We start from the raw sequence: 13,509 nt of genomic DNA on the forward strand, positions 1-13,509 counted from the left end.
TTTATTTTCTCACCTACTACCTGAGCATACAAAAATTGCTGCGGTGATCTACAGTATTTAAGGTTGGCGAGAGAAAAAAAAAACGAACCTGCCCGAATAAATTCCACACTTCGCTGCGGCCGCGCTTCCGAACTAGTTGAAATCGTCCGTTACCGCTCCGGATGTCATCCTGAATCACCGACTTCGCCGGCATTTGAGCGAGTAACTCAGCCGACGCTTGAGGTAGCTGGACCTAAGAAATTAGAGAGTTTTAAAACAATCTCTTTTCAACTTATGTTGAATTCAACAGTTTTTTTTTCTCAGTAAACACATAAACATTTTCCCATAAATGTTGATAGAAACATACTTGTTCCTGGCAGATGCCCGAAGGTAAGGGGAGATCGAGAGATGAGGAGGTAAGCGGTTCGAGAGAAGCAGTGCAGTCCATGCTCTATAAGGAAGTAATTAAATTCATTGGGAAAAATTACTAGTTTTGATATCCTCTTGAAGAGTAAGTCATCGGGAATGTATAGCTTTGAAACATTTCTTTCAGAAAAATTCATTAAGATTTCTCTTAGGAACACATCGATTTCTGTGCAGAAATTTGAAAAAAAAAAACCATATACACCTAATTTAACCAAATTAAAGTGTTAAATTCAGAGAAAAAAGTCCACTGCAATGAAAGTTTCGTGAAAGTTTCACTCTCAGCTCGAAATAAACCACACAGCCCTACGGTTCTATAATTGAGTCGGTGTACTGTAGCTAGTGTTAGGCACTGAGTGCAATAAAAGAAAAAATTAAGGTATAGAAGAAAAATGTTGCCTTATCGGTGCCAGCAGTTTGTTTTGTTGTTATTCAACAATTTCTAATTCTATACGTTGTTATAATTTATAATGTTATAATTTACAATTCCATTGACTTTGCGATTCCGAATCGAAGTCGAGGGCGATGGCTCATTTCAAGGTGCTTCACTTCACACTGCTTTACATCAACCACTCTATTCTTTTATCCTCACTTTCCTCTTTCTTGTTCCTTTTTTTTTGCAACCGCTTCTCTGAGTTTTTTTTTTCTAAGTTCTGAGGATTGAGTTCTTATCAAAGAACAAACATACTTGGATAGAAGATGACTTGACTTCTTCAACAGTACTGGGCGTGATCATCGTCGATGCGATCGCTGTCAATTGACCAAGAATCGCTGGCGCTAAACCCATAGTGATGTAGTCACTGGCTTTCGGTGATTCACCTTAAATGAAATTCACTAAACTTCTGGATGAATAAAATCTCTGGCAAGTCAATTCGCTTAGGCTGTGCCAACCAAGTTTGTTCGGATTTCGGAATCATTGTGATTTTGTGAACGAGTGTTTGTGGCTCATACAATGATTTGAAATACATTAATTAAGTAAAAACTACAAAAGTTATTACTAAACTAACTTAAGTTATTACTATTACTAGTACTAAAGTTCTAAAAAAGAGTGAAGCGAGATGAGTCCAAAATGAGTAGAGCCCATTAGACGTTGAACTTGGAAAACTGGATCCCATATTAATATATACGTTTATGGATGGTGTTTCATATGATTAGCATTCCTCACACAAGAAAAGGGCGAACTGTAAAACAATAGAAAAGTTTTGACGAGGGTAGTACTTATAGTACTTCTTTTGTATTATTATTGTATTATTTTATTAGTAAACTATTAAAAAATCAAATATTAACCATCAGTTATTATAATTAGCAAAATTTTTAAACTCGTTGATTACACCTCAAATTTTTACCGACACCTTAATTTGTGCTAATCACTTTATATGAACATGAAAAAGCAGAACCTGCAATTTGGATTCATGTAATAAAAACTTCGTTTTTTTTGTTTATGTTGTTTATTTCTGTTGTATTCTATTATTTTATTACTGCTTTATTACTTACTATTTGTTGTTTATTTTTTTATCTATTATTTTCTCTGTTTTATCTTTGTTTCTTTTTGAAATCTTTAACTGCGTACTTTTTTGTATTTCAATTACGTCATAGATGAAATCAGCGCTATTTCTGGATCCAACATGCAATGCATGCATCATAATCGTTAGTTTTTCATCCGTGAAGAACTATATTCGTCACTACCTGTTATTTTAATAGTATGGTATGGTATTCTAGTAGGTACATAAATTTTTGCGGCCTTCAAATATGCGTGTACCGTACCTTCTTGCGCATAAACCTATTAATTTCTTAGATGCCAAGTCATTAAGGATTACGGTAGCAACGGTAAACAATGCTAATCTTCGCTCATTCTCTTCCTCTTCTCCGTTTCCATTTTCTTCTGGATTTTTCAGTGGTAGTACTGGAATTTTGAGACTGGGTAATTTTACCCCAACCAAAAGGGAACCGTAGCAGAATACTTTTTCTCTTTATTCTCTTCAGTAAACACAAGATAGCCGGCTAGCTTCCATCCTTACTCTTAAATAGAATTAAAGGGTTGCTCATTTCCTTTTTCATCTCCGTTTTTTTTTCTTCTGCATTTTTCAGTGACGGTAGAAGAATTTTGAGTTTTGAATTTGAATTTGAATTCAAAAGTATACGTGGGTAACCACTCGCAACCTCGTCCTCTCCTCTGATACTCCAGACGCCTCGTCTAATGCAGTGCTACCGCTCCAGAACGGTTTCGTCGCTCTGCGAGGTGGACAGCTCCTCCTTCGTGAATCGCTACGTCGTCACTCACGCACCTCAACCGCTTAGGCTCGGGTTCTCCCGTTGATGCACCAAGGGAGCTCTGAGTACTGTCGACGACCTCTCACCCACTATTTGGTTCGGCTATAACCAAACCCACTTCCAGAAAAATCCCTTAGAGACGCTACTGTCTCGATCGCACAGCACAGCGACATTGGACTTGCTCTCAGGTCGAACAGGAAGCGAACCTCGGCTTTCTGTCACAAGGTATACCACTCAGTTTAATGCTATTCAGTTCAGCTCGTTTTTGAACAAAGAAATAAACATAAATAACAACAAAAAGCAGCGAGTGAGTTGCGGAACTCGGAATTTTCCGAAAAAAGCTCTAAAAATTAAAACAAAAACAGTAACATGCAACACAATACTCTTCGAAAAAATATGGGCCCGTCCAATTTGGAGCTTTCCAAGCGATTTTTGGGATGATATCGAGCGAATCGAAGTTTCGATACTACGGTTTACGTTGAGCTTGATTCCGTTGATAGTATTTTACGATCAATATTGAACGATATTAACTAAAAAGTGATTGAACGTGATCGGTGAAGATTGCAGCAAACTGGAAGAAAGATCTTTTTTTATGCAACTGTGCTTGCAATACTAGGGACACCGAGCAGATCCGTGTGGTTGGTGCAAAAATAAGTACGGGTTTTGTCGTTCAAGTTCCAATAAATTTAATTCGACCTAATGGTTTCTCCGTTAATCAAAATAAGAACCCCTAGAATCAATTCATTCCGGTCAAACGGAAACGATCTTGCTTATTCCAGTAGGTTAGACTGAATTTGGACATATTTGATGAATTATTCTGAGACTTTTCCAGCCTTTCTCGGGTTTTTGAACAAAACACGAGACTTAAAACGTTGTTTGGAACTTTGAAAAAGTGAAAATCAATATTCCAGAGCTTTAGATGCAATTGTGGCGGATGATGCAAAGTTTCATAGTTCAAACTGTATAGGTTCTGGAGAGTTTTTTCCTGAACCGTGACCTGTTGCAAAAAAAAAGCTGGACCTCTTATAGCTGTCAAATTCTGCCTTATTTTCATGATTTATTTATGGTATTTATATGTCTTCACCGGTTCTGAAGGGTTTTTTATTTCAAAGTTTTCTCTTAAAGTTTTTGCTATTTCTAGAAATCTCAAAATTTTGATTTTTTTCGGGATACTTTTAGATCTTGCGAGAGCAACAACTAGTAAAAAAAATGCGGAAAGATGACGTCATTTAAGTTATTCCCAATTTTGGACATACATATATCATAAAACAGAAAGTATCCAGAATCTCTAGGTACTTATCCACTTTGGGAAATTGTTTGGGTCTTTCAGCTCGGGCAAGCTGATCGTCCACATTTTACGTTATGGATTCATTTTCCGTCACGTGTTACATTTCGATCTAAGAAAAGGTAATTTTGATTGCGTTTTATTTTTTTAGTGTATATCTGGTAATTGCTCAAAGCAGAAACTCTTGCTAGGAGATATAATGAGATGAAAAGACCAGCTTAGCATTCAGATGAGAGAAGATCAGCCGTCAGTGAGAGAGATCAGCATTAAGTAAGCGAAAGCTGCTCAACTGAGCTGATTGCTTCAGGCATAAACATACGATCAGTTGTTTACAAACACATACATAGGAAACAGTCGTTGTGTTGTGATCCAAAAGAAATCTCTTAGCTCCAACTCACATCGGAAAAATAAGGTATGTATTGATAGGTGAGGTCAAAAATGTAAGCAGTTCTATCCCTCATATCCTATTTCAGAGGTAAATTCTCCAAGGATAAATGGAAAACAAAGTGAAAGTACATCAACTCGCGAAGTTTACAAATTTTTATATATGACATATTCAGAAAAGAAGCTTTCTGGTACCATTTTATGCACGTTGAACACGCAATCAGATAAATTTTCGAATGTCTGAAGAGAGCGCATCACGAAAGGTGGTCCAGAAAAGTAAACAGAATAAAAATTGCCGTCTTTAGACGAATAAGGTATAGAATGTCCCAATTATATAGAGATGTTCAGATTAGTGGTAAGAGATCAGAAAATATGAACCCAGATACATTGAGCTCCTTCCATCAATATTATGTCATATTTGATCTACGGGAACCGTTCCTTGCGACCTGGTCTTTAACCTCAACTTGCATGTTCGCTGTTGTCTGATTAGAAATTTCACAATCCTGAGAAAAAAAAGGAGGGATTTTATAAATCTTTTACACATAAATGGATTTTAGACGCACTAACGTCCCTGTTTCACAAAAATAACATTTTTTTTAAGGAGTTCGTACAAAGAACCAGCACTTCCTAACGTAATTATTGAGCTATTACGACTTTTTTGAGCAAATGCAAAATTTCCCATTGCCAGTCTTACAGAAAAAAAAAACTTTTTTTTTATTCACAAGAAAAATTGGAGGATGAAAAATGCGAAAATGAAAAACGATGAAAAACGGTGGTGAGTTCCTCTCTTAAGAGATACGAGGGAAAAACGATATGAGTATGAAAAATATGAATACTAGCGAATCTTCCTAATAGCAGACTCGACATAATGAAGTATGCAGAAAAAAAAAACATTCAGCTCGACGAGAATCACCCACCCGGGGACAGAGGGAGCGAATATCACTGGCGTCAATAAGGCACCCATTACTTTGCTGGTGTTTATTTTGATCTCTTTGGTATGTAACGCTACCGTTTTATTTCCGATAAAGTGGTTATTCACAATATTTCCAAGATCCTAAGAGTACTAAAAGGAAACCGGATGCGTTTTTTTCTCTTTCATCCACATTAAATTAAGCAGAATACCATACATTCTGCTCATGATTGGAACGGACTGCGCAAATGAGAGAAAAGAGAAAAGGAGAAAAGAAGGGAAGGGATGCGTATTAATGATAACGATCTTTTTGTTTTTATTTTACTTATTTATTTATTTTTTGCTTTTATTTTTCATCTAACTTTTTTTTGTTCTATATATTTTATAATATGAATGCAAACTAATGTGAAAATAATACGAAGAACAAGTTTGGAATTCCTCAAACTAACTAGATTGTATAAAAAGATCTTCTTTTATAATAAAAAAAAGAAGAAAGAAAGTATTTTGATTTTTTTTCAGATTTATGTACATAATATTTATCTTCTGATGATTACAAAAGAGTTTTGGTAATAATTCTTTCCATAGCACGATAAAATAGCCCTGTGTAGATCAGCTCAGGAAGTACCGCGTTTTTTTTTTCGTTCGAGTTTAGCATATTTTACTACGCAATTCACAATTAATTATACATAATTAAATTCAATTACAATTTTCTATGCCATATAGATACAATTTCTTCTTTGATTAATAGGTTGGTTGCGGGTTATTTGTGGAAATGATATCACTGAAAAGGAGAGAGGGAAGCGGAGTAGAGAATCCGTGATTGGCTCGTCGCAACTGCTCTCCCTTTTAATGCACAACTCGTCCGTATTTCTTGCGAGAAAGGTTAAAAATGTATTCTTAGCCATGTAGAAAGCAATGGAACGTTCGATAATCGAACGATTCGCACTGCGACTAAGTGGTTTTTTCAAAGAGACTATTGCGAAGACCCCCTGAGTCTCGCGAATTTCTTCGCGTCGCTTCAAATTATTAGTATCAATAAACACACTAAATAAACAAATAAATGATGAAAAAGGTCGGTTTAACTGCAAGGCCTGAAGCCCACCACCAAAACCTCGTCAAACCTAGCATGTGGTTAGTGAAAAAGGCGTTAAAGAGCACACTGGGATTGACTGTTAGTACTCACAAGACATTTTTCGATAGTCCGGTGACGGTACAGTGAGCAAACGACTGTCTGTAGCGTGCGGGGGCGGCTCGACGGCAAGCGGTGATGCCGGCGAATGGACGAGCAGTCGCGGCACGTCCACCGGCGAAAATGCCGACATCCGTGAATCAAACGAACTCGGCCGTAGCGCTGAAAGCGAACAAGCTGGCAAACAATCATTCCGTTATATATATAGGGTACGATAACAGAAAATTACGCTAAAAATTCAGCGCTTAGTCTTGTTAGTGATAGAAGATTTTCAAAGGGTAAAAAAAAAGCAAGCGTGCAATGTTTGGTGAGAATGCGCTAAATTCTTGACAGTTACTGGAAGGATTCGGTATTAGTTTCTGAGTCAGTAGTTGTGAAAAATTTAATTTAAATAAATGAAAGAAGAGTTTAAACATACATGGCGAAGGTTTAACGGCTGCTGCTTGACTGGTGTCAAATGAGGCAGCGCGTCGACCAGCGTCCAACAGAGATGGTTCGTCATCTTGTACCGCTGCAGACTTCTGAAGTGTAGTAGTGATATCTTTGAAGAAAACTGCAGTAGAAATACCGTGACACCTTTATGAACTATCCACCATAGTGCGGGATTTTTTTTTTCAGGATTTTAGAACAAAAAAAAGCGCATTGATCAGAAACCATTCAAATTTATTTGTTCTCAAACTTCTGCTGTATAAGCTTCCTTTGCGAACAGTTCAAGCAGTTAGTAGCTTCAAAAAGGCCTGGGGAAGAGCAGGTTGCGGTCCACTCCCATCCTGTCGGTCTTCATGGTTTGGATATAATTTAGGTCAATTTATGCATGAAAACAACATGAACTTAAATATGAAAAAGGACGTAATGAAGTCGTTTGATTGCGCCAATCATGACGATTCTACTCCGCCACTTCTTACAATACTTCACACCATATCATTCCGTCTGTTTATTATTTCGATTTTAAGGGTTCTTTCAACTGTTGTTGAACATCGGTCAAAATGCTACCTTCAAAGGTACCGTACCGGGACTTGACGCAGTACGGAAAAAACAGAGAAACCATAAATTTCCGAGCGTTAGATGTAGGAAATCAGCGTGGTTCCGCTCAAATTCCATCTATCCTCATAAAAAAAAGGGTACGTTAAAATAGGTCCCGTCGTACACGCTTCGGTCCCCTCGACAGCCTATTCTGTGATTTTACTTGAATAGGCTGAGGAGTAGACCTCATTAATCTTCGACCGCTTGCACTTGGATGCGGCGCGTTCCAACTAATTTTGTAGGAAAAAACCTTCGTCGTTTTTTTTAAAATGATGACTAAAGAATGCTGAACTCTACGATTTCCCTGTAATTTCTGTAGTATGTCAATTTTGCCATACGCTGGCTTTAAACGAGATGAACGCCCACCTTTAATGAGCGGTTCCGTGGCCGTGAAGCAGCCCGCGCCGAGTCTTCTGGAGCAGACAGCTTGGCTGAAACAAAAAGGAGTAGGATTGGAAGGGATTAATACATGGGGATATGGAACATCGATGACGAAGATCCACAATGTAAAAAAACAGCAAAAAGACCTCAGAAGTAACTCAAACTTCGAAGAAATCAACATTTAAGCGGTAGGATTAAGTGGAACACCAACGTTTTCATTTGATTACCCTGAGGAGGAAAAAATCTGTCTACAGTAACTGAAATTCCGGTGCTCCTTTCCTCTTTAGCTCAAACAACTGAAGTGAAATGCTCACAAAAATTCTTAAATTTTAAACCAATTAAATGTTTTTCCGCCTTTTGAGAAATGTAGCATCTTCGGAAGAAAGAATCTTTTAGATTTTTTTATAAAAGCCGATGTTAAAACAGAATTATATTCGTAGTTTTCAATATAGAACTATATCCAGAGATTTTGCGTAATGTGCGGTATCCAGGTGACCGACTTGATCGACATTAATAGGATGTGAGTTGTTAATATGAAGGATGTGAGTGAAGTGGCAGTGGTCTTGGTAGGAAGTTCTACAAAAACATGTAGCTACGGAGACGGAGATGGAGACGGACTTTGAATAAGTCTGACATAATCTGCAGCTCAGCTCTCACACCCTCAACGATTATCACATACAGTTGTTGATTGAAAAGCTCTAATGGGTGACTTTGCCAGAATTCAAACGGATCTCTGGATTTCCATCTTATGACATTTTGCAACAATTCTAAACTTCGCTGCATAACGAGCGAGTACAGAGTGAGAGACCGCTGGAAATAAAACAAAAATTTCTCCTCCTGATCATAGGAGCAATAGAGAGGAACTCAGGTAGAGACCCTCCTCAGGTGAAGGAGATCTAGCGCATGGGGTTCAGCTCAAGTGATGAGGATCCCTTCGTCAGTGAAGCAAAAGTGAAAGGATCCTTTCGCCAACCGCCCAAAAGTGAGGAGGGTCCCTTCCTGTCCAAAAGTTACGGGGTTCGGAGCACTGCATCCGAGTATTGCATCTCTGTTCCTGATGTAATATTTATTACAAATCCCTCAAAAATGAATTTTTGGACACCCTATGCGAACACTGAACAGTGTGGAAGCCAGGTTGCTGCAATAAGGAAACCTGATTTTTCCACTCTGCAATAAAGCAGCATAATGGTTTCGTATTCATTTTTTCAGAAAAAAAAATCGAACTCAGTAGATTAAGAGCCGAATTTCTGGAAGGAACTGAGAACTGCTGAAGAAATTGCTAATGGTATGAGAATAAAAGACCAAAAAGAAAAATTCTACGACGTATCAAACCGATTGAGATGCGCTAACGCATTCGAGTGCAATTCGGGATCGATAGAGGTTTATGAACGTTTGTGGATCTATGCAATGAGTTGCTACCATGATTGTCTGAAAGGATGAAGAGAAACTTTGAGAATGTCAGCCAAAATTTCCGAAGCAGGTCAGGCGATTTACCGTCGTTGAACTGAAGAAAACAAAATGTTTAGCTGGATCAATTCTCAATTACAAATTTGAAGGGGGGCAAAAAAATACATTCCTAAGAAGGCAACTAAAAAAATCCAGCCACCTAAGAAAAAGTGATTGAAAAAAAAAACATCTGCAGTATTTCCGCAGTAGTTCCACTGCTGAATGTAAACCTTATGCCAAAATTAGAACGGAGCAAGAGTTGTCTGTCCTCATTCTACCTGAATGAGGAAAATGAGGAGGGTTAAATATTGTGGTCATATTTGACAGAGGCGGCCCGATACGTCATAGCATTAGTGATGTAAGTATTCTCCAAACTTTCTTGTCGCTACGTCCTTACGTCATTACGTAGTCATTGTGACGTTGTTAACCAAAAAGGTTTGATAGGATGGTGGTTAACCGCTTAATTTACTCACTTTATGAGTGGAGGACTCTACAAAAAGAGGAAAACAATATAGAATGTCTCTAGAAGGTTCTCTAAAAGCTGAGGTTCGTCGGAGAACTCCAGTACTTCCCCTCGCGTCCAAGGTTCGGGATGTTCTTACGAGATCTGTTACGGTATTTCCCGCTCATTAAGGTTTTTGCAAGCCGTGAAACAATAAACTCTCAGCTAACTTTATACAATATTTTTCATGGACAATTCCTGCATATTTCCGTGATATTTGCCAAAGAAAAGAAATAAGTTTTTTAACCTTCTTTTTCCCAGAACTGCAGCGAATTTCTCTGTAAGAAAATATTTTTTTCAAGTATGAATAATAAGCAATAACAACAATTTTTCCAGTTATTCTCACTTTTTTCGACAAATTATATCAATAAAGGGAAGAAATACTACTAAAAAATTAGTTGCATCATGAAATACTGAAACAAGCAATGCAAACGTCTCACACAGTAACACGATTGTTCCAGAAAATTCGGAAAAATTCGGAAAAAGAAACAACGATGACGAAGAAAAAAACCGGGAAGTTGGACGGAAACGTAGCAATGAGTTCGTTGAATCTGTCTCATCATCAAAACAACCTATCCTCAATGAAGGAGCGTTCAATGAACCGCAACGAAAATAGCTCGAGCGAGGAAAATGAGTCAAGAACTGAAGCTTCAGATTTGCGGACGAAGTAGTCGATGAAAAACAAACAAGATTCGCAATAGTTCTACATTCCAAATGCCAAATTAGAGAGACGAATGCTCAACGGCAGACGAAGATGATCCTATTTCAAAGACAAACTGCCTGCATCTTAATCCATCCAGTTAGAAATTTCTTCTCCCTTAATTTCTGTATTTTCTTTCAACCCTGGGCAAAAAATGGGTCGTCAATTTAAAAGAAAGAAAGACGAAACGGGAACACCCAAAATTCTAGCCGTGAATTTTCTACAGTTAAAATCTACAGTAACAAAAAAAACGCAGATGAATAGGATTTACAGTTGGAATTACGAATGTATCGCACAGTCAATGTAAGATTTTTTCTGGAAAACCGCCGAGCCGTGACATCATTCTCCAGAATGACTCATTTTTCGACTAATACAAATTAGTTTCTCATGTTCTGCAAAGTCAAGAAATGAACTTAGGACATCATTTGCAACACTAACCAACATTCTTCCTTTTTTTTTGTACGCTCAATAACTTCCCAATCAAGAGAATAATAAGAGAAATAGAGAAAGATTCAGGTAATAACTATAAAAATAAGCGCGGGTGTCAATTTTCGCCCGATCGACCGAAACGCTCCCCGGATTGGGTCGAGACGGGAAGTAAAACAGGTGTTGGGTGTGAGGCGTAAAAAGAGTGTGAGTCGCAACGAATTCACCACTGGACTGAGGTCCTCTGAGCTAAGAAAAATTATTAAAATTAAGAATTGCTACTATTAAATTATTATTATTATTATCTGAGCTAAGAAAAACTATTAAAATTAAGAAAAAATACTATTAATTACTTTATTAATTACTATTATCTGGCAGTATTCATCGCGATATCCCCAATCGAAGCACGCGTGGCGGTCATCCGAATCAAAATAAGCAGCATCGTTTATTCCCACCCATTAATTTCTGCACAGATAGTTTCAAGATTAGGAGAATTCAACTCAAACGTTGTTGGAAGGCTCTGGTAAACTCGAGATGTATGGTGCTAATTTAAATTATCATTTAATTTCAATTACATAATTGATTTACTTGAATAAATAATAAATTAAAACTATTTAATTATGGTGTGGTAATAGTGAAATAATTTTAATTATTATCTATTTTAATTATTACATTATTATATTACATTATTATTGCTATTGTTATTATTATTACTAGTAATTACCAATATTATTTTTGAAATTAAATAAATAATAATATATTAAATTCAGACTGCACAAGGAAAGACAACAATCCATAGAAAAGCTAGGAGTAGTCATGGTTTTCTAGAACTGAGCACGTCTTCAAAAATGCATTGCAGTTTGTTCCGACATGACCACAACAAAAGATGAAATTTCTCCTAATTCCATAAAATCGGAAATAGAATTTAGTTCTAAAAATTGTTTAAATAATACTTAAGAAAAATATCAATTGAAATATGGAAATATGATGCATTCCAGGTAAAACCGAATTAGGAGTGTTTGATTCAGGAAGCCGTGACATCTCCGCTCTTTTTTCCTTCAAAAACAGAGAGAGACAGAGCTCAACTACGGCTAAAACAGTCGAATATAAGAAAGGAGCAATCCATGAGTCAAGATCAAGGACATATCGATTGATCAGCGTTTTGTGTGGAATTTCAAAGCGAATTAATTATTTTAAGCAGGTCAAGCAGATCTACAAGCACAGTGCGATTTGTTAAACAGTAGGCAAAGATGTGGTTTTAATAAAATCAAAATTTTTATTCTCGCTCAGTTCACCCATGAAATCTCGCCTCAAATTCCTCATGCTGAATTTCGTTTCGTCAAAGTCACTCCAAGGTAGAGAATCAATTCGCATAATCGAACACGGCAACGCACCGGTTGCGACGTTTTACGGGTGTCCGCAATGCAGTTAAGATTGGTAGCGGATCTCTGTAAACAGCAAAACAATACGGCTACAGCCATATGCGTTAACGAGAAGAACAAAATTTTTCCTTCCTATCCTGAAGGTAATTAATTCTGAATAATTCCAAAAACCCCGGAATTTTGAATGTTCGAGTTGCTGGAAAAAAGAGAAAAAAATTGAAGAAAAAGCTGCAAAATCTTCTTGAAACACTGTGACGCGTAAAAGTTAGAGAAGTCACTTAGAAGTTCAGGAATGGTTTCAATGATTGAAAATATTAACAATCGAACTCGACCTCATTATTTCCTTAATTTTTCCTGATTGATGCATTTTCTTTCCGTTTTATATTTGAGAAAAACAAAAAACTAGTTAGTTTCTATTTTAGAGCACCAGAATTCTATAATATACTAGTACGTCACGTGTAAATCCTTAAAAAAAGCCAGTCTTGAGACTCGGTGGACGTCAATCGCTGTCTAATACCCAGCTCAGCTCGTCGAACGTTACGTTGGAAGTTTGTGTTTAAAATAACGAGATATAAATAGATACACGGCTGATCTCTTTATCCATGAATCTACTATGTAAAAAAAAACACGCGAAGAAATGTGACAACACGTTTTTTTTTAGGTTGTGATTAATCTACTGCTGAATGTCGGTTACCACGTGCACAGATAGAAGACTTTTGAGCCTGTAAACAATTTTTTCCAAAATCCAAAATTTTTTCAGTGCAATATACGCGCGCTGCTGAAAAATATACCTTGGTTGGATACATTACTATCTATCCAGTAAAAATTTTCTCTCGGACAAACGTATTACGCATCGAAAATGTCTAATTCTACTCGTTTCAGCAATGGGAATGTTCCTTCTACAAACGCCTGTAGGCCCCGCAGCGGAATATCACCAAGCACCGAGTTCGTGTCAGCAAAATAATCAAATAATATTGCAAGAAAGCAGCAAGAAAAGGAAGGGAAAAAAGATAATAAGGAAAGAAGTTCTTATAAATGGAAGTCATCGATGGCTTCGTATCCAACGTGTTTATCCTCCCAAGGACAAATATTTTGGATAAACTTCGAAGATGACCTGTTTTTTTAGCGTTTCTTTTAAGATGTTTTTAAGTGTTTTTTAGCTCAAGATATAAGATATCTGCAATATTATTCTAAATACACAAGAATTT

At 37.0% G+C, this 13,509-nt stretch overlaps 1 protein-coding gene across 2 annotated transcripts in view; it reads right to left on the reverse strand.

The window, feature by feature from the left end:
* Window positions 1–13,509, reverse strand: part of RB195_003984 (uncharacterized protein) — a gene marked incomplete at both ends in the record, with an annotated part of 88,850 nt that overhangs the window by 22,523 nt on the left and 52,818 nt on the right. For both annotated transcript variants that reach the window (XM_064201883.1, XM_064201884.1), the window contains 6 exons: window positions 89–232; window positions 347–430; window positions 1,091–1,221; window positions 6,436–6,603; window positions 6,860–6,962; window positions 7,831–7,895. In XM_064201883.1, the coding sequence (XP_064057764.1) occupies window positions 89–232; window positions 347–430; window positions 1,091–1,221; window positions 6,436–6,603; window positions 6,860–6,962; window positions 7,831–7,895 (695 nt within the window). The remainder of the gene's footprint in view (window positions 1–88; window positions 233–346; window positions 431–1,090; window positions 1,222–6,435; window positions 6,604–6,859; window positions 6,963–7,830; window positions 7,896–13,509) is intronic.

Source organism: Necator americanus, chromosome IV (assembly GCF_031761385.1).
Source record: "Necator americanus strain Aroian chromosome IV, whole genome shotgun sequence".
In the NCBI taxonomy this organism is placed as follows: domain Eukaryota; kingdom Metazoa; phylum Nematoda; class Chromadorea; order Rhabditida; family Ancylostomatidae; genus Necator; species Necator americanus.